General features: G+C 34.0%; 3 protein-coding genes across 3 annotated transcripts; all 3 read right to left on the reverse strand.

Annotated features, from left to right (window-relative positions):
- Nucleotides 1–944: 944 nt before the first annotated feature.
- Nucleotides 945–2,865, reverse strand: LOC121776960. Its single transcript, XM_042174096.1, has 3 exons — nucleotides 2,564–2,865; nucleotides 2,165–2,488; nucleotides 945–1,400 (listed from the first exon to the last, which is right to left on the reverse strand). Exons 1-3 carry the CDS (start codon nucleotides 2,840–2,842, stop codon nucleotides 945–947), a joined length of 1,059 nt encoding a protein of 352 aa, XP_042030030.1. The 5' UTR covers nucleotides 2,843–2,865.
- An 884-nt stretch (nucleotides 2,866–3,749) lies between these two features.
- LOC121776030 lies at nucleotides 3,750–6,232 on the reverse strand. Its single transcript, XM_042173144.1, has 2 exons — nucleotides 5,630–6,232; nucleotides 3,750–4,402 (listed from the first exon to the last, which is right to left on the reverse strand). The coding sequence occupies exons 1-2, from the start codon at nucleotides 5,944–5,946 to the stop codon at nucleotides 4,195–4,197; spliced, it is 525 nt and encodes a 174-aa protein (XP_042029078.1). The 5' UTR covers nucleotides 5,947–6,232; the 3' UTR covers nucleotides 3,750–4,194.
- Nucleotides 6,233–7,674: 1,442 nt separating this feature from the next.
- Nucleotides 7,675–10,326, reverse strand: LOC121775742 (transcription factor MYB25-like). Its single transcript, XM_042172775.1, has 2 exons — nucleotides 9,967–10,326; nucleotides 7,675–8,805 (listed from the first exon to the last, which is right to left on the reverse strand). The coding sequence occupies exons 1-2, from the start codon at nucleotides 10,235–10,237 to the stop codon at nucleotides 7,892–7,894; spliced, it is 1,185 nt and encodes a 394-aa protein (XP_042028709.1). The 5' UTR covers nucleotides 10,238–10,326; the 3' UTR covers nucleotides 7,675–7,891.
- Nucleotides 10,327–20,580: the final 10,254 nt, after the last annotated feature.

A 20,580-nucleotide genomic window follows, 5' to 3' on the forward strand; every position in this document is an offset into this window, starting at 1 on the left:
CATATAATTGGTCTTCCTATGAATCCAACTGTCGAATGTCACAATCATGCATATCTGGAATTGTCAATCTATTAACTGTAACAATGAGAGTATTATTTTAACCCAAACCACTTGAATTTGGGTAATTTAATGATATATAACTGACTAAAAAGAGTAATGAATTTGGATTTATTGGCATCCACTTGGCTCAAAAATATGTTTGTTGCAGTTGTGCCATCCCATTCCGAAATGGACTGTTCTACTTGATTGGAAATGAAGAAAAATGTGACATTGGGGGAAATAAATTATGGGCCTGGCCCGTTTGAGTCATTTGGGCTGACCCTATTTTGATTCCGGGCTGGCCCAATGGACTAATTCTAGCAACCTTCAGCTTTTTGGTCGTAACATTTGAGGAGAATTTGAGTCCATTTGAATTTCGGGTTAGCATGCACGATCAATTGTGCTAAGGAAATTTTATTTTTTTATAGTAGCATTAATAATGGAGTTGTGCTCTGTGAGGAAGAAAGTAAAAAAATAATGGATTTGGGCTTTAGGTCTATTTTAATCTGGGCCAAAGTTTAAAGTTCAATAAAATGATGTGTTGGGCCCTTTGTAAAGAACGTGACGATTTTAAATTTGATTTTAATGTAGTAATTACTAAATTAATCATGGTATTAATTAATTATTGATCCGAATTTTCGTATCTTAAGTAATTAGTAGACCTGACCATCTTGGTTGATAATTAGTAACTTTAATCATGTACAACTGAAAAATATAAGTCGCAGTTGTATTAAATTATTGATGTAGAGTATATGTTAAATCCTAAATTGAATATTTAATAGTTTGTTAAATTGAACCGTTAGTTCCAACTAAGTTTGAGTTATATTTTTTTAGAATGTTACAATTAAGCTGAGTCATTTTTTTACCAACCACCACATGAACACCCTAACCCGACCCTAACCCGCTCATCGTCGGTATCTCGATCTCCATTCCTCGACTCCCGCAGGAGCAGCGAAAAAATCCTTGGACATCCATTTCAAGTTGAAGTCGATCTCCTCAACGCTCCAAACCTCCTCCATTACACTTCCGCTCGACACCGACACCTGCGTCCGGCCGCCGTGCGCGATCACGACGCCGGCGACCGGCCTGTAGTCTTGGATAGACGACGACGTTTTGGTCATCCAACGGAGCTCGCAGCTGGCGGTTTCTATTGAACGCAAGTGGGTGTCCTCTAGATGGATCAATAGACCGGTTTTCTGGCTAAAATACCCATTCACTGTGTGTTTGATCGTTTCTGCGGATGACGTGGACGGCTGTGATGATACAAGCTCGAGGAGGAAGCAATTTTGGCCGTCGATTTCTCTCTCGCCCATGCTGATGGAGTTGGAGAATAGCTCTGCTATTCCTTTTGGATCGAGCCCCTAATTGAGTCATAAAGCAGTTGAAGTTGAGAAATCATTTGATCAAATTTCCCGCGGAGTAGTGATCTAGGGAAACCACTACTTAAATGCATAACTAGAGAACGTGAATTTAGTTTACTATAAGAGTAATCCAGTTCACTACACGAAGGAGTGAATCTATTATAGTGAACTAAATCCTTCACGGAGTAAATACTTTACTATAATGGTGTTTTGGTTGACTCCTTATTTTCAAAATTCATATTGTGAACTAAAACGCTCATTTAGTGAAATAGATCATTTTGATCTAATAGTTGAGATATGTTCTCTAGTTTTGCACTACTTAGTACTATTAGTTATACTTTGATCATCTCCCTATAACTAAATATTTGGATAAATTCGGTAAATTGGAAAACATGGGACATGACGAAAAAAATTTCATAAATTTCATTTTAAATAGGATTAATAAAATTATTAAAGATTACGGATAGATTCTAATCATAAGATGAAGCATGCATTTAGTCAAAACTCGAAATGACTATTCAATTGAAACTGTAGGACCCATTTTGAAGTTGAAAAAGCTTCTCTATTTTCATAATTATCACATTCATAAATTTTTAAAATATATGCGTATATTTCATATATATATTAAACTATATACGGATTACTTATAATATTATATATTTCAATATTAAATATATTGCTACAGTGTTTCCATAGCATTGTCAGTTTGTTTACTGATTCGGTTTTTAAAACATTGGTTGCAGTTGTGACGAATGAATGAGTACCTGCAAGGACCGGCGGAGTGGCTGTGCTGGATCGCAGGTGGCGTGCCATTGAGTCTGCCGCCAAGTCACCTTGCCATTGCAACCGGCGCTCATTTTGGAACCGGAGACCATGAGCTCTAGACTCCATGGTGCGTGGCGGATTCGTTTTTGTTGATATAGCAGGAATGCGCCATGCTCCACCCTATTCATGGATTTCTTAATATTTTGATTTACGATCGCCATCGTCACCTTCCCGAGCACGCTCATGTTTTCGATCAAGTCAAGAGCGTCACCACCGGACGCGGCAACATACTGTTGGACTATGTATGAGGCCATTAATTTTTTCTACATACCAAAAAAAATTATGGTCACAATTGGTTCAAAAAATATAAGAAAAAAAGATGCGAGGTCAAAGCCTACCTCACGGTAAGTTTTGACATCGTGATAATTGATAGAGTTGGGAGAGAAGATCGGGAGCGACTGGGCTCCAATAACGTCGAGCAAGAACTGAATGTGCACGACGTGCCCTTTGTGGTCCGGTGAATGACGACGGGCGCGGGACCTCGTGAGACGAGCTTTGACTGACGTGTTGGAGGTGGGGACCACCTCCGACATCTCGTCAGGGACGGGGATCTCAGGGATTGGCTTAAGGGGCTCGCCGATTTGGTCCCCGCCGAGTTTTTTCCAAAAGTTTTTCATCAATGTAGATGAAGAATGTTGTGGCTTTTGAGTTTGGTGTGTGTATGTTGTTTTTGTCATGGCTTAATATTTGTAGTGTTTTATACTTTATTAAAGATATATTCAGTTATGTTGATATTTTATAGATTATAGATATTGTTCGTTCATGGTTGTCTATTTCTCATAAAATTTAATTTCGAAGCATATAATCCCTTAATTGGCTAATACAGCCTATACAGGTAATGATCACAGTAAGATTTTCTTAATTAAATTATTCGTTGAAATAATATCTATTTCTAATACATTAAATATAAATCTTAATCCTATTACTATTAATTGAAAATATAATAATGAAAATATCATTATATTGTTACAATAATTAAGCATGATCCATAATTCTTAATATTGATTAAAATATGCATAATAGATTATTAATTAAACAATAATAACAATTGCAATTGTAACAATAATAATCATAGTTTGTCGATTGGTAAAATAATAAAAAACTGGTAACCATCTAAATATGTATTTAAGAATCTTAAAACTAGATCATAAAATATCAAATGAAGCTAGAAAATAATGATATCTTCTTTATTTTTAAAATTCCTATACTTTCATTGCTACATATATTTGAAACTTCATACTAGTTACTAATAAAAGCAAGGACTATCTCACGTGCTCGTTTTAAAATCCTTTTGTATCTTTTCCCCAATGAAATCTAACTTATTTGTTATTAAAATATTGTCATGTAAGAAATTTGGACTTTTATTTCATCAAGTCCATAGCAATATGAATATGGAGTATCAAATTATTCAGTCTCGGTTTTAATTCAACAATAGTCTATTATTCACAACCCATTATCCAATTTCATACTTCATACCCTATTAATCAATTTTAATTAATGTAGTAGTCTATTATCCACAAACCATTATCTAATAATTATACACTTCATAACCTATTAATCCATAGCTCATTGTCCAATATCCACAACAAGATGTAGAGTGAGAGAGACGAAGAGAAGGAAAAACATCGTCACATCGCTGACGACATCGATGCGACGTCAATTGCTCTTCCATGATACTGACGTACTACATAATTATTTGTCGCACCCAAAATAAAAAATTCTGAATGCGTCGGATGGATAGAGAGCGAGAGCACGGGCGAGTGCACAGCTTCCGTTCTACTCATAGAACAGAATCAAATGAAAGTAACAACAAAGTTTTGAACTTAGGTAGCATCTTGTTCCTCTGTGTCACGAATGTACACGACGGCGTCTCATGGCTCCGAGCAGCTCCACGAGTTTCAGGACGGCACGTTGAAATGGAAAAGCCAGGATATGACAAAGGCGAACGCCATGCAAGCTAGCAAGAAGTTCAGAAACCGGCGGCATTGCCAGAAGTTCCGCATCTGAGCTGCTGCAGAATCACTAGCCCCGTTCCATGACTCCGTCGGCTCGGACTCAGCCACTCCGACCACATTTTGTGCAAGGGTGATAAGGGTAATTCCCTTATCAAGATGCCGGAGACGATAAAAGAGATAAAAGAGAAGTCCCGGGAGGCAGAATCCCGTCGACAACTCAAGCTTAAACAAAGTGCGTAAAATAAAACAGAAAGAAACGTAAAATCATATATTCATTCATTCGTTAGTTCAATGAAAGGAATAACAATGACACCTATTTATAATGCTACATACCCTAACTTAAGGAACAAGAAAATATCACAACAGCAAACAACAAATCCGTGTCATTTACAGTCGATTGACAGCTCTAGATCTTACTAGATCCTTGTAATCAACAAGGAAAGCAACGACGAACTAAAACACTCAACTACAGAATCCAAACACTCAACTACAGAATCACAGTAGATATTTACTTAAAAGAGTCTCATTGTACAACTCCTTTTCATCGCTTAAAATTCTTGAAATTATATATTTGAGGGATTGATCCGAATTCCGATAGGAGAAAACGAATCCAAAGAAGGAATAAAACATATGAAACGAACTCCTAAACTCAGGATATGCACAATGCATCTGAAATCCTTCACAAAATCAAGAATTTGTGCCGTAATGGCAGAAAGATTGCCATGAGGTATCAAGCATTATAAGTGGAAAATCTGAACATCCGAACACTGAATTTATCGAAATTATATATAGCTAGCTGAGGATTTCTAGTATGCTTCTCGTTGGCTAACATTCTTAGCTAAACTTATATGGAAGGGATACGAGATGCACGTGCAAACGAGTCATACTTCGTTACCAAAATAGATAGTCGACAAGGTAAACATAGGACGGAGATCTATGTTGATAATTCTAACTGCCAGAATGTTTCATTAACTACTAAACCATAACAACAAGATCAATCTTTCTTGACTAGTTGAATTTCAGTAGATCCAAAATGATAACAAAAGCAAGAATCAACCCATTGGCCATTGCAACAAAGCCAAGATTGAAAGAGAAGAAGATTAGATTCTCACAAGAAGAAACAAAAGTAGTTCACCGTCATACCATTCCTAGTGCTCACATATTTCCTTTTCAAGAATCATTTCCCCCTTTCCCCCTCATTTCTATCTCAATTTAAAGATAAAGTTACAAAAGATCCAAAGAAGAACATTCCAATCCATCTTCTTTATAATGAACCTTTGGGCATTCTACTTAATTTACTAAGACAAACATAAAACAATCAAGAACAAAACCCCAATTCAGCTAGCAATCAACTTCACAAACACCTCAAGAAACACAAAAAAAGCTGCATAAAGTAAAATCAAGATGAATAATTGTTGCAAGATGAAATCTTTTTCTGAAATTACTCACTTGTCTCCTTTGATCTTGAACCAAGCCTCAGCACATTGCTTGTGGGCAGCGCCCAAATCCTCCTTGCAAGAGCATCCCAGTTCCATGGAAAGCCCTGAATCCTGATTGGTTGCATCCATGCTGAGGTGGCATATCCTGCAATCCCTCCCAGTCTTAGCCACCCCTTCCCCTTCCAGGTCCACAATCTCTACACAACACTGCGACACACTGGATTCCCTCCTCCCCTTCTCAATTGCATCTTTCCCAAAACCTCCGCCGTTGTCAGAATCAGCCGCGGATTCTGATTCCGCGCTACTGGGTTCTTGTAAAGATTGCATCTTTGGACAAACCCAGGTGGGAAATCTTCATGAAAATGGTAAATGCTATCAAGAACTTCAATAACTCAACACTCTCTCTCTTTGTTGGGTGTATTATTGGAATGAGGTAGCTACTGTTGTAGCAGTTGGTGGGACAGAGAGAGAGAGAGGCAAGAAACAAGACAGACCCCAAAATGAACGAAAATCAGCTGTGGGTAAAGAGAAATACACGCAGAGAAACTGTGGCAATTCTACGGCGGAATTTATAGTGTTTGAAGCTGTGATTTCATTCGCCACGTTCAACTCATTTCACTATCGACTTATTTAGTTATACTATACATTATACACTATAGTCCGATGTTGAATTTATTAATTGGATAAGATTCAATATTATTCGATTAGAGAGATACTATAACTCATTTCATTATATAACAAATACTAATAATTATTAAAGTATTGGATTTGACGGTTTGAAGAATAAATAAGACATACTACATCAGTATATAATTATTAAATTAAATGTATAAAATTATTTTGTAAGCTAAAATTTGTCAACGAGTATATAATTACCATAATTGCTGTGGTTATTTCTTTATGTTATTTTCTTATCGTAAATCGCGCGATTAGTTTATAGTCTACTTATATATCTTAATTTAATGTGCATCGGATTCGATTGAGAATTTAAGAAACGCATCTTTAAAAAAATTTATTTGTGTTCATCGATTTTCATTATAATGTTGATAATTGGCATCATATCGTTACAAATTATTCGTTACAAGTTACAACCTAATAAGAATTTATCCAAATTTGGATCACAAATATTTGTGATTTGAGTTAGGCCTCCTCAAATTAAATAAGGTTACACGTGACAAGTTAGAAGGGGAATATGAGAAGTTAATTAATTTTCTGAAAATAAATTAATGAAGATTGTTGCGTATTATATTTGCCGAAGTGCCGTATATATTCCTTTAAATGCAATGTATCCAATCTATTAATAGTCTTACTCTTATCAAATTACATGACTATGTTACTGAAATTTTAAGAAAAGAATGAAGTTCAAGACGTATAGTATTATTACCTATCAAATCAAAACATCAGAATATTGATAAGCCGTTTAAAACATAAAAACCAAAAGAATATTGGAACTTATTAGCAAATGAGAGATGAGAAACAAAAATAGATGGGGACTATTGACAAATGAGAGACGAGAAATATATAGTGTAGGTATTTGTTAAGTGTCAAAATCAGCTTGAGAAAAAGTTGAAGGGTGTAGCACAAATTCAAGGTTGTAATTGTATCGATTAAGAAGTTGATGTTGACGATAAATCACATCTTAATTGATAATGATACAACTAATAAATTAGAGGTTTGAAATCAATGTAATCACATAATAAATGAAAATTATATACCGTCAATGTTTGGTCAATTTTTTCAGTTTAATCATTATTTATCAAGCACCATATTAAAAAAATATTATCATTATATATCATGATCTAATTCAGTTTTTCTGATTTTTGCATCTTTTATCAACTGAAATTCTGATGGTTTTATGTAAAAAATCTACGAAACAGCCGATTCCGGTTCAATATTTTCAAAACCGGTACCTGACGGGCCGAGCCAGGAAATCAGTCCGACTCAGACTGTTTCTAACAGTTCCTGTTAACCTAACCCTGCTCCGATCCCTGGTCGAACCAGCATGTGGATTTAATCATGGATCTCTGTTATATGGTGAAAACGAACACAAATTCATAAGCAACGAGAAATAAATTGATGGGGTGTCTGCGAATTAAGACAAATGTTAGAAAGGAGAGACAGACTATACATCAAGAACATTAACATTAGTAGAAGACTGATAAAGCCACTGCTGTTGATATATCATCGAACAAAATTTCTTGATATTCTCCAAAGAATTGGAGAGAGAGAAGATGGTGCAAAATTGCTTCCACTTTTCCAGATAAAGACATGATCAACTCATGCCTTCAAGCTGAGCACGCAGATTAAACGCTGGCATTGCCATCTGGCTCGACCTTGCTTCGCCCGTCACACTGGTAAATAAGAAATGATCATTTCTCATCCTCTCATCCATGTTCATAAGCACAGAGCTCTTTGCATCGGCTGAAAGCCTCCCTGTATTCTCAAGACCACTTCTGATCCAGGCAATGCTATTCAAATCTGTCACTATGGACATCATCTCCTGACTTGAGATAGCAGGGAGTTGTTCGTACTCAACGAATTCTGGTCCCAGCAGTGATCTGTGAGAAGGATGCCCAGTGGCACCTGAACAGCATCCGTGCCCACATTGTGATGGAATCACGTGCTCGCCATCAGCAAACCCGCACAGTCCTGAATTCGGTGCAGTTCTTGTTCCTGCGAGTAGTGTGTCCTTGTAAATGGGGTTGAATGCCCCAAGTTTTGCAACTGGGCGCGAGATCGCAGGTTGTTCCCCTTGAGAAGAGTGATGAAGGGAGGTAAATGCATTCCCTCCACATTCGTTTGATTGATCTTCCATCAATCTCATATCCTCCAGTTCAGATGTCCTCGATGACTTTAGAGATCCATCGGATACAATGGCTTCATATGGTTCAGGAGTGGGTGAATTTGGCTGATAGGACACCACCAGTGTTTCCGATTTGAACGAGTTAAGAGGCGAACCAGCTGAGGATCCTTCTATAGATGCCTGCATCCAGTTGGTGCCGGTATCCTGCAACATCTGTCCAGGGGCTGGAGGTGATCTCGTGGATTTCAAACACCTACGTCTTAATGTAGAATTCCAATGGTTTTTAATAGAATTATCTGTTCTCCCGGGAAGAAGTTTTGCAATGGAAGCCCATTTATTTCCATAAACTGCATGTGCATCTAGAATTATACGGTCTTCTTCATCTGCAGATGCACAAACACAACATGAGTACTTCATTGTTTAGAACAATATGCAAAAATGAAACAGCTTTCCACAGCCTAATTATGAAGTGAAATGCTAAATGCTACAGACAGAAGCACAGAAGAATAGCTTCATCCCAACTCTCACACAACACTCCCTTTCTCCCTTCCAATGCATGCAGACACAAACACACACATTTATGCAAAAGATAATTAAAAAAGAGCCACTAGTACAAGAGCTCAATTTAGGCCAGTTTAGAGCTTCGTAAACATGAAGCAAATTTGCAGCTTTAACTCCAGAATACCAAGCAAATAGGCATAACTTCACATTGAGAACTTCGGATAGAATGAGGTGCAATGTGGCTCAATAGTGAGCATATGCACAGCATAATGCAAAATGCTTCTTAATAGTCTTCCCATAAATTCATACAAGTATGTCATCCAATCAGTCATCACCCTCCTTGACATACATAAAGGCTACTTCGGAACAACAAGTGTGATATTGTTCCCTGATAAACAAGTAATGGAGAACTTACGAAACCTTCTTTGATTTTATAGAGTTAGGAAATTAAGCAACCACAATTTATCATCCAGTTAACTCACTGTTCTCAGTAAAGAAGCTCACATTATCATTTTAATAACTAATCAGTTGAACTGATTCAGCTAATTTCTGCCGGTAAATGGTCACATGACTCACATTAGATACAACTGCAATTCAAATTAAAAAGAGCATTTGATTTTAACAATGAAGTAAACATATTGGCAGCTTAACTAACCTCTTTCTCTCAGCAATGAACTTCAAATTTCTAACCTAACAATATCCTCATACACTGGTTAGATTCATGATTTTCAAAAATCACAAATCAAAGAAGCACAATAGTTTATCACCACAAGTTACTGAGTTCAACTAGAGTTCTCACACACATATCAGATACTAACAACTAAGAAACACAACAGTCTGACTAGATCTTTACATACAAGAATTCGATAACACCGATTTCACTCTGTTTTTAAATCGCTGCAAACCTAAACAAAACGCAACCCTTTCAAACAATTTTACACAATAATCCGCCTTACAATGACCCAAACTCATAGGAATTACAAAAAAAGCAAAATAAACAGTCGATCCATAAAAAAAACCATTCAAAAAACACAAAATATTACCAGTGAAGGGCTTGCGCTTGACTGCGGGGTCGAGCTGATTGCACCAGCGGAGGCGGCACGATTTCCCCGACCTCCCTGGGATTCCCCGCGCGATCAGGCTCCAATTCCTCGCCCCGAACTTGCTCACCAGCCCGCTCAGAATCGCGTCCTCCTGCGGCGACCACGTCCCCCGCACCTTCCCATCCACCGCCGCCGCCGCCAACTCTGCTCCGCCACCATCCTCCTCCATGAATACCTCCTCAACTACCTTTTCCTGCTCTCCATTCATCATCTCTGGAATCGGAAAAAACTTTCACCAAAAAAGGAAGAAATTGAATTACTCCGCTGCGAGTGAACTGCAATCATACCTAACAGCCTTTATGTAACTGCAAAATGAAATTTTGAAGAAAAAAATTGAGTTTTTCTCTTTGGACTGTTTTGTAACAAGCTTTAATCATAATGACATCTGTGTCCTTCATTCAGTATGTCACGAGTGGGGTATGATACGACGACGGATTAAGCAAAGTTCGGGTGCTGCGGTGTCGTTTTGGGTTAGGGGTTAAAGAGTAATTGTGACCCTGTTGCCTTTACGGGCCCACATTTGTTTCAACCGCTTTTGCTTTGGTGCGCCGAACAAGGTTTTTTTGAAAAGAGTAATTTTTTTTATTTAGAGAAATGAGAAATAATAATTGAATTAATGTTGACATATTTGAAAGTAGTTGAAAATGATGGGTCCCAAAATATTCTAATATGCTTCAAAATCGGAAATAAGAATTCAGTTTGAGTTTTTTAAATTCATTTAATGAGGATTAATAATGGATAGATGATAGAAAATTGAATTGAACCTCAACTTACAAGTATGGAGCTGAGTTGTCGCATCATAAAATCGACATTACTTTAAAGGCTGAATTTAATAAGGTCAATGGCGTCGCAAAAACTAGATTTAATGCAATTTTATATTAAAAAGAACAATAGAACAAAAGATATAAAAAGAAAATGAATATATATATATATCGATCGGCAATTGACTCCTCAAACTGATCTGGATATGTCACTAATCGGAGAAAAACGCCTCACCAACAAACTTGAGCTTTAAACTCCTTATATATTTTTTCTTGTTAACGAGAAATAATATTACTGGAACATTTAACAGTTATATATAGAGTTTCACTCTTTCAAAAGTCAATATGAATCAACTTATATCAATCTTATCTTATTTATTTTGTGATGAAAAACGAGAGTTTGATTGAATTAGGGACTTCAGCCCAATAGTACTCTTTAATTTATTTGGGCCAAAACTATTTCTTCAAGTTGGGCTCCTTCTTAACTATTTAACATTCTTATGTATTTTATTCACTTCAATACTCGAAATTTGTTTAATCTTTCTTTTCTTCAAAAATAATCTCAAAAAAAAATCATTTAATATTTCTCAGAAAATTAGAATATTTGTCTTGGTGGTGTGTGATAATAGCAATAAACAAACATAAAAGTAGACAGCTTGAACTCACTATTTTAATTACTTTCCCATAAAATGAATGTACAATAGTATACTTTATATTAAACCACAACCATTTGTTTCTATTGCATTGAGCCCATAACCTTTTTTGGGTATCGAGCTATCAAAATAATGTTTCTAAGATTTTGCTATTGTATCTTTATCGACATTAATGGTTAATAATAACACTAATTTTATTAGAATATCAAACTTGGTACTCCATAGTTTATGAGGGTACAAGAAAAACTTGAGCTATAATGGGAGTGGGACTATGATGATCCATGTACAGATATGGCTTACAAAACAACCAATTATTAGGAAAGAAAAAAAAAATACTTTGCTCTCATTTTCACAACCAACCAAAGTGCACATATACTAATGTTTCTTGCAAAACTTCAATTGAAAAGTAGTTATGGAAAACATACATAATCATCAAGAGAGAAATAAAAAAGGATAAAGATAGGAAAGGAAGCAACTACAAAAATAGTCAAACATAAGATCCCCACAAATAGAAATTTGTGATGGTGATTTCATCAATTTTATGAGGGATTTGCATTTTAGCTCTTTTCTTTAACCCATGTCTAAGCCAAATGCCTTTTAACTCTTTTCTTTAAGGTTATATCATACTTGCCTTAGGATACATTATTTTCAAATATTACTTTAAATTTTGTTGGCTCAAAATAATCTCTTTCTTAATTATTTCAATTACAGCCCTTTTGAAAAATTAAGCTTTAATGTACTTTTATTTGAGTGTGTGGCTGAAGCTTTCATGATGTTATAGTATTAGGAATTACTACAAGTTTTTTTTTTTCTTTTTTGTCTTGAAGGGAGATATTACAAGTTGATTAGATAAACCACTATAATTATTATCATCATATTTTACATATGATGATTTATTGAATATACTTATACTTGAAGGGTTGGTCTCATGTGCGCGTTGTGTAGTTCAGTTCTTAAGCGCCATAACAAAACACTTATCAAACTTTGATTTAATACCTAATTAAGCATTTAAGTACCCCAATTAATATCCAAACACAGTAAATATGAATGCTTGTATGTAGATTCTCCAGCAGCTCTATGGTACTACTGTTGTCATTAATGGAACTTTTTTTACTATCTCCCAAACCAAGCAAAGGCAAGTCTTCTCTCTTGAAATGAGGCGCCTTTTGTTAGGTTTGACAGGAAGATTTGGATGTCACTGTTCTATGTCATTACATGGTCCATTTTGGAATATCTGGAACAAGGTGGTCTTTCAAGGCTTAATCTGAACTGGGATTTTGAAAAAAATGAAACTTTTCTGGCAGCTTGGCTTGTGGACTCGGGGTTGGTGCAATGATTTTCCCTTCTCCCCTGAATAAGTTCTCGAAAAGTTAAATGATTTGAGGAGATGGTCAGGCAAAGACAACACACATAGCTCGAACGGATGGGGGTATGGTCTTCAGGTTTGACAACTTTATCCTTGTGTGAGTTGTCTGATTTTGTGCTGGTGTTGGCTTGTTTTGTTACTTCTGTAGGTTTGTTGTTGGGACTCTTCTTGGGCGGCCTTGTCTTTGGTCTTGATTTGTGTGTCGCTCTAGCTGTTTGGCTTTTGCTTTTTCTTGTTCTCTGTAACAATTTCTGGCCCGCCTGTAAGGCTTGAGCATTTTTATTTATAAAAAAAAATTGAATGCTTGTATGTAACTAGGGCGTGCGCGCACTCAAGTACTTCTCAAATTAACCATATATACCACCAAATTTTTTATATATTATGTGATTATATAGACTTGAAACAGTCTAACATATAATACGTCGACTTTTCGAGTGAAACAAGTAAGAAGAAAAGTGGTCCTCTAAAGTACAATGAGTTCACATGGCATATGTTATACTCCCTCCGTCTATCATTAGAAGTCTCATTTCATGGCGGCACGGGTTTTAAGAAATGTTAAGAAAAATAGTGGAAAAAGTTAGTGAAATGGGGGTCCCACTTGTGTGTATTACTTTTAAATGAAATGTGATTGAAATAAGTTAGTGGAAGGTGGGACCCTATTACCATTTATGGTAAAAGTGAACCGGGACTCCTATTCGTGGACGGACTAAAATGAAAAAATGGGACTCCTATTCACGGACGGAGAGAGTAGTACACAAAATTAATATTATGGCATCAAAATTCCATGCAACTCTAAATGAAGGGAGACAGAGCCCTGCTATATTGTGGTCCTTTTTCACTAGCTTAACTTTCATTTTACACATTCCACTTCATCAAACTTGGATCAACACCACATATTCTTCACCATCAATTATAACTAAAAATAAATGTCCAGCCAAATTGGCGATCAACAAAGTAACGGTATAGAAACAGTTTAGAATCAAAACAATTGAAAAAAAAAAACAAAATTAACGCATAAATGAAAACAAACGTTCTACCCTAATTTATTAAAAAAAAGAAAAGAAATAGTAACGAACACAAGAAAACGAAAGTAAATAGACAACACACATGCATGCCGACCCCTAAACCCCAAATCCTAATGCCTGAATCGAAAACACATGACAAAGCACCCATGCACCGGCCAAGCTATACATTTACGTAGTTAAGTAGATGGTCCGTGCCTCCCTTTTAGGCTTGAACATTTTTATTTATATTAAAAAAAAGAGGGAACATCATTTTAGGTACACGAACTTTGCCAAAGTATCATTTTAGGTCCGTGAACTTTGAAAATATCATTTAATTAGATACACGAACTTTGAGTTAGTATCATTTGAGGTTCTTTTTACTATTTCCAGTTTTTTTTGGACGAAAATATCCTCAATACAATTCATTTATTCCTAATACAATTCATTTATTCCTAATACAATTCATTTATACTCATTTTTCCTCACAATCCGTATATTTTCTTCATCACAATTCGATAATACCAAAATTAATCTATATGTCAATTCATGGTGTAATTTCTACATATTTCGGTGTACGAATCTTCTGCTTATATAAATAAATTGCTGCAATTCCACGCAATAAATTGCTGTAATATTAATCCATAAACTCCATACTTGTCACAAACTCCTTTTTCTGTAATTCCCATGCAATAAACTGCTGTATAATATTGTACTTATATTTTCATAATTACTACCTCACATAACGTAATTATGCATACCTTTCTGTAAAACATTTTGTATATTAATTGCATGATTGATGTTCTTAATTAATTTTTACTGTAATATATAAATTTGACACATAGAGATCAATTAAATAACTGAGTATACTTCATGAATGAATAACATTTATAAATATATTGTGAGAAGAGCGAAAAGAAAAAATAATGGTGCCAAAAAATAACATTTAGTAGGAAAAATGAGTATAAATGAATTGTATTAGGAAATGAATTGTATTAGGAATAAATGAATTGTATTGAGGGTATTTTCGTCCAAAAAAACATGAAAATAGTAAAAAGGACCTCAAATGATACTAACTCAAAGTTCGTGTACCTAAAATGATATTTTCAAAGTTCACGGACCTAAAATGATACTTTGTCAAAGTTCGTGTGCCTAAAATGATATTCCCTCTAAAAAAAAGGATGGCCTGTGTTTTTCAATCATGGGATTTACTTAAATTTCAACATTCATGTCGATTTCAAAGTTTTGAGTAGGGATGTAGAATGCTAATTATTGACGTTGATGGTTGAACATCAACGTGCATGAATCTCATTAGCTGGATATATATAAATTATAAATATACATATAGATAAGATACTTATCATACTTTGATAAGAGAAATATGAATTATTGATAAAATGGCAATATACATCATACTTCATCTCATTCAATCTGTGTACCAATTTTATAGTTACGTGCACGAATTTAGTACTCACTAGTCTCTCAGCTGGTCGACAATAGGAATTACAATTTTTTTTTATTTTGAGCCTTTTATCCAATTAAAAAAAAAGAGTTTCATTATAATATAGAAAAAGGAAACTCATATTTCACTACCATTTTCAATTGATATAATTATATTTCTTAAAATTCTTACAGGAAAAAACAAGACTACTAATTGTAGACGGAGAGAGTATTTTTTTACATAGGTTATAATTATTTGCTAATAAGCCATGAATTTGTAGTTAACAAAGAGTGAATAGTGGGAATTTTATTTTTCATGTACTATATGAATTTTTCACATATTCTTTACATTAATTTTTTGTATGATTTTAATGTTATATCCTTTCATTGAATTTTGTACTTATTATCAAAATTTTATTGTATTCAGATCAGTGTATATTAATTTTTTTTTAATTTGTTATCATTTATAAGATAAAATTTGATTATTAGAGTTAATAAATTCATAAGTAGGGTACGTAAAATTTTAAACTCTCAAACTTTCATATAAATATTAATTATGATGTATATTATATTATACTAATAAATTTTAGTTCTACACCAACTATTACTTAAAATAGTTAATTTAGGAATGTGATACGGAAAATGTGACATTGACTATCGTCAAAAAAGATAAGTAATACATGCGTGTACGTTTGATATTAAATTATCAATATTTACATGCGTATACGTCTGTAATTAAATCATCAAGATTTACTATCGACCAATAGAGTACTTAATCTTAAAAAGCATAAATGGTGGCTTTCATAAATCTGTCATTACATCAGTGAGGTTTTTGTTTAAAGCATTAGATGAGAAATTTGTATTTATCATTAATTATTCCACGGAGATTTTTTTTATGAAAATGTTTGTGGCCGGATAAATCATATGTGGACATCACTGCCAGTGAGTTAAACTTTGTCGTCCATTCATAGAAAAAATGGTGTTGTTTGGTTGAAAACCCCAACAATATATTACACGTCAACGACTTTTGTTCTATGAAAATTGAGATTAAATCGTTGATTTTTAAATTGCAGGACGAATCAAAATATGACCCAATTTCACAATTTTTCCGTCAATTTACTGTTAATAGATTGGGGAGTTATATATCACACCACTAGAATAATAGGGAAAAAATATTTGATTTAAAAAACATACATATTGTCATTATTAATAATGAAGGGAATAAATAATATGCACACAGAAAACAAAAATTTGAAAAGTTATATAGTATTATATCTTTTTCCAAAGGCCAAATTCTCCACCAAATGGGTTGCAAGGATTCGTGGGAGTTATATTCTTGCACAATAAAGATGAGACATATGTACCTTCACCTTGTTATTATGTTATATATATACACACATATAAACAACAACAATAACATATTTTTTGGTATAGATAAAATTTTTGAATTTGCATTAATCAAGTTCAATAAAACGGATTCGTTAAAAAAGAGTAAAAACACACCAGTCTAAAACTAACACAAAATCATTCTATAAGACAAGCTAGTGTAATCGCTACAAATACAGAACAAAGCACATAATAATATCGTTACGTTTATTTAGGCTACATTGCATACCATCTCTAGCTAGCAACTCTATTTTTCCAAAGAGAAAAGTCACTTCATGATTAAAATTGTCATACCATTATAAATACGTACTCCCTCCGTCCACGAAAAATAGAGCGCATTTGCCATTTTTGATTATCCATGAAAAATAGAGCATATTTAAAAAAGAAAAGTTTTCAACAGCTTATCTCTTACTTTTTTCCCTTCTCTCTTACTAATAATACGGACCACACATTCCACTAACACTATTTCTCTCTTACTTTAGTCCCTTCTCTCTTACTTTACCAATTCCACATTAAAACTCGTGACATTCACAATGTGTCCTATTTTTCGTGGACGGAGGGAGTATTATCTTTGTTTCTTAAAAATAGAAACTCTTTTTCTGGACTATTTCCTATAAATAAATATTCCACTACATTACCTCAATATAAACCAATGTAAGTTTTTGATATGTTATTTTTGGCATTGAAGAAGGTACAAAATATTAATGTAGTTGATGAAATAGTTAATGTGGGAGGTGGGGGCCAAGCATGAACTACCACAAGAAAAGCGTGCTAGTGGTCCATTGATGTTTCACTAGTGTGCATATAGTTACTATGTTTATCAACATATCATCATTAAATGATTTGTGTCAAAATTGACGAGCAACTTAATAGGTAATATATGAGGGATTTAGAATAAAAATAAAAATAAAAGAATAACAAAATCAGCTTATATAAAACAAGTGTTCTATCCAATCTCATCTACAAGTGTAAAAATGATCTCAATTCTTACAACAGCTCTAAATCGAACCTCTAGTAAAAATTATCTAATTACATTTTCATACATTTGAATTATAACTAAATGATTTTTTGTTTATATTTTCAGTTTTATGGATCCAACCTCTAGACTAATTAAATTAGGTTGCTTTGGGTAATATTCCAAAGTTTATACTCCCTAGTCCCTATATTTGGTTTGAAGCATTTATTTTATCCATAATATAGAAACACAAAAAAAAAACAAAATAAAATTGGAGATCTATATATATATATATAGGTCTAGACTCTAGACAAATATATTTGGTGAAAGAGTATTTGTCCCACCCCAATAGCCCAATTATTATGTCGTCGATCGGTACTAAAATAAAAGGTTTGTTTTAAATTTAAAAATAAAATAAAGTTGTTAGATAGTACTACTACTTATTACTATTGAATATATTCTGTATGCTTTTATGCTTGACTTATACACATCACGCAACTCATTCGTCCCATTAATTGGGAGGTTCACCTAATTTCGTAAATATTATGAAATCAAACCAAAGAGATTTGGTATATAGAAACAATTTAGAATACAAGTAATACTAAAAGAATAACAAATTAACATATCAATAAATAGAATACTATCCAAAGGCAATATAAAAACAAGAAAATTGAAGTAAAGGAACAAGGAACATATTCATGTTATTCGTCAACCTCATCTTCAGAGATGAGTGGTGGTCACACATTGCAACAATTCCAAGTCGAAGGAGAAGTTTTGACTACAATCACATAAAATACACATCAGAAAGCACTCATCGCGTCAAACAAACTAAAAGAAAGAAAATGACACAGACAAAATACACAAAAACAAGCAACAGATAAACAAGTTTGAATCGAAAAGCTAACAAACAATATATATGTATATGTATACATAGATTATGCTAATCTAATAATATAGTCCACACATGTACATACATTTTTCATTCACACACGCTTTAATTTTTCCTTTCAATTGCCTTTCACATTTAAAATCGTGCGAAGCATAAATCATGGTTGATGGCTAATTAGCTTAAACACAAGACATTGCAACAACTTTTTCAATAATTTGGTACATAAAGTTGTTTTAGTTACACCCATGTGTCTATTATTTACAAATCTAACTTGAGCACTAATTGACAAAATAAGAGTGCTTAATTAGGATTTAGGATTTATGATGACATGTTATGTTGAAGGGTAAATTAAGAAGATTTAGCTTGCACGTTTCAGGTTAAAACCTTACTTGCAAATTATGAGATGTATTCTTTCCTTCCATTTATTTGAGAGTTTGTATTTTATTTTGAGTTGTTCTAAATTACTTGATTCATTTCACTTTATTAATAAACTTTATTCTTTTATTATTGTAATAGTATTTTTTCTCTAATTTTATTCTATATTTGCTAAATCATTAAAGATTATTTTTATAAATCACGTATAATAAACAACTCAAATAACATCGGAGAATATTTGGATTTTGTTTTGAGGTTTGTAAATCATGGTGGCCACCCTTAAATTTAATGATAGGAATAAATTACATCAAAATAGGCAGACTGGCAGATTGCTACTTCAGTTGGGCTCATTAATGAATAATTCTTTTTGATAAATATATCTCATCGAAGTCGGCACGATTTTAATTGAACTAACAAAGCACGACCAAAGATTATTAAATAAATTATAGCAACCTAAATACAATTTCCTTAATTATTGGTTTTATTATAATATAATAAAATGAATTACTCATTTTCAGGGGAATTATAATCAGAAAAATCGATCACGTGTGGAAAAATTAATGACATAAAACTGACGTTTTTTTTTAGAAATTTAATGTCTATTACTCCCTCTAATCCAAATTATTTGGGTCATATTCAATTTCGAATTGTTCGGCATTTTCTCTTTTAATAAAAAAAATAGAGTATCATATCTTTTACTTTGTTCTCTATATTTTCAAAAGAAATGTCTCTAATAACTTGAGACGAAGAGAGTATAAGACAGTTAAATCTCTATATTTTCTCTTTTTTTAGTACTATATTCAGGTAATTCAACATCTTCATAAAAAGTTTATCACATATATTATTATATTAGCTCTGTTTAGTATCTAAACTATATGAATTTTAATAGAAACGGGATTTGACTTGATTATAGATAGAATTTTTTTTAAAATAGACTAATTTATGTATATATTCGTATACAGCGTACAATTAGCATCCTCGACTATTTACTATTTAGGGTATATATTTTACTTCTAGAAGATTTCAAAATGCTACAGAGCCAAAATAATGTAAGTAAGAGCATCTCCAGTGGGCGGACATCCCACTAGGACATCTCAAAAACACCTCCTGCCACGTCACTAGGACTTCCCATCCCACTGCCACGTCACTAGGACATCCCCTGCACAATCCGCCCTTCCCATCGCCCTTCCCACTAGGACATCCGGCAATAAAAAAAATCACAATAATTTAATTACGTAAAAACAGAAATATAATTTTGACACGGAATACGGGAAAGTAAAATACGGGCAAAAATACATATTCATAAAACATAAAAAAAACATAGTTAGAAAAAAAGCAAAATACATAGTCATTCGAAAAAAGAAAAATACATAATCCAACATCCCCGGCTCACTCCGCGTTGAAATGAAGTTCAACGAGCCGTATATATAGAGTGTTTTTTTTTTATAAATAATTTCCGGACGTCCGACCGGGACGTCTGACCCTTGCCACAGTGGCGGACGTCCGCCCGCCCGTCGCTGGGACGTCCGAGGACACCCGACGTCCTCACGGGACGTCCGTATCCGACCCTAAACGCCACAATGGCGGACGTCCCGGTCGCCCGTCGCGATGTCCGACCGGACGTCCGCCATTGGAGATGCTCTAAGTAACAATTGTTATCAACAGGTGACGCCCAAATCAAATTTGGCCAGACAAAAACATTCCAAAAGGAATTTTGGAATTGTTAAA

The sequence above is a fragment of the Salvia splendens genome, chromosome 18, assembly GCF_004379255.2.
Source record: "Salvia splendens isolate huo1 chromosome 18, SspV2, whole genome shotgun sequence".
NCBI lineage: Eukaryota > Viridiplantae > Streptophyta > Magnoliopsida > Lamiales > Lamiaceae > Salvia > Salvia splendens.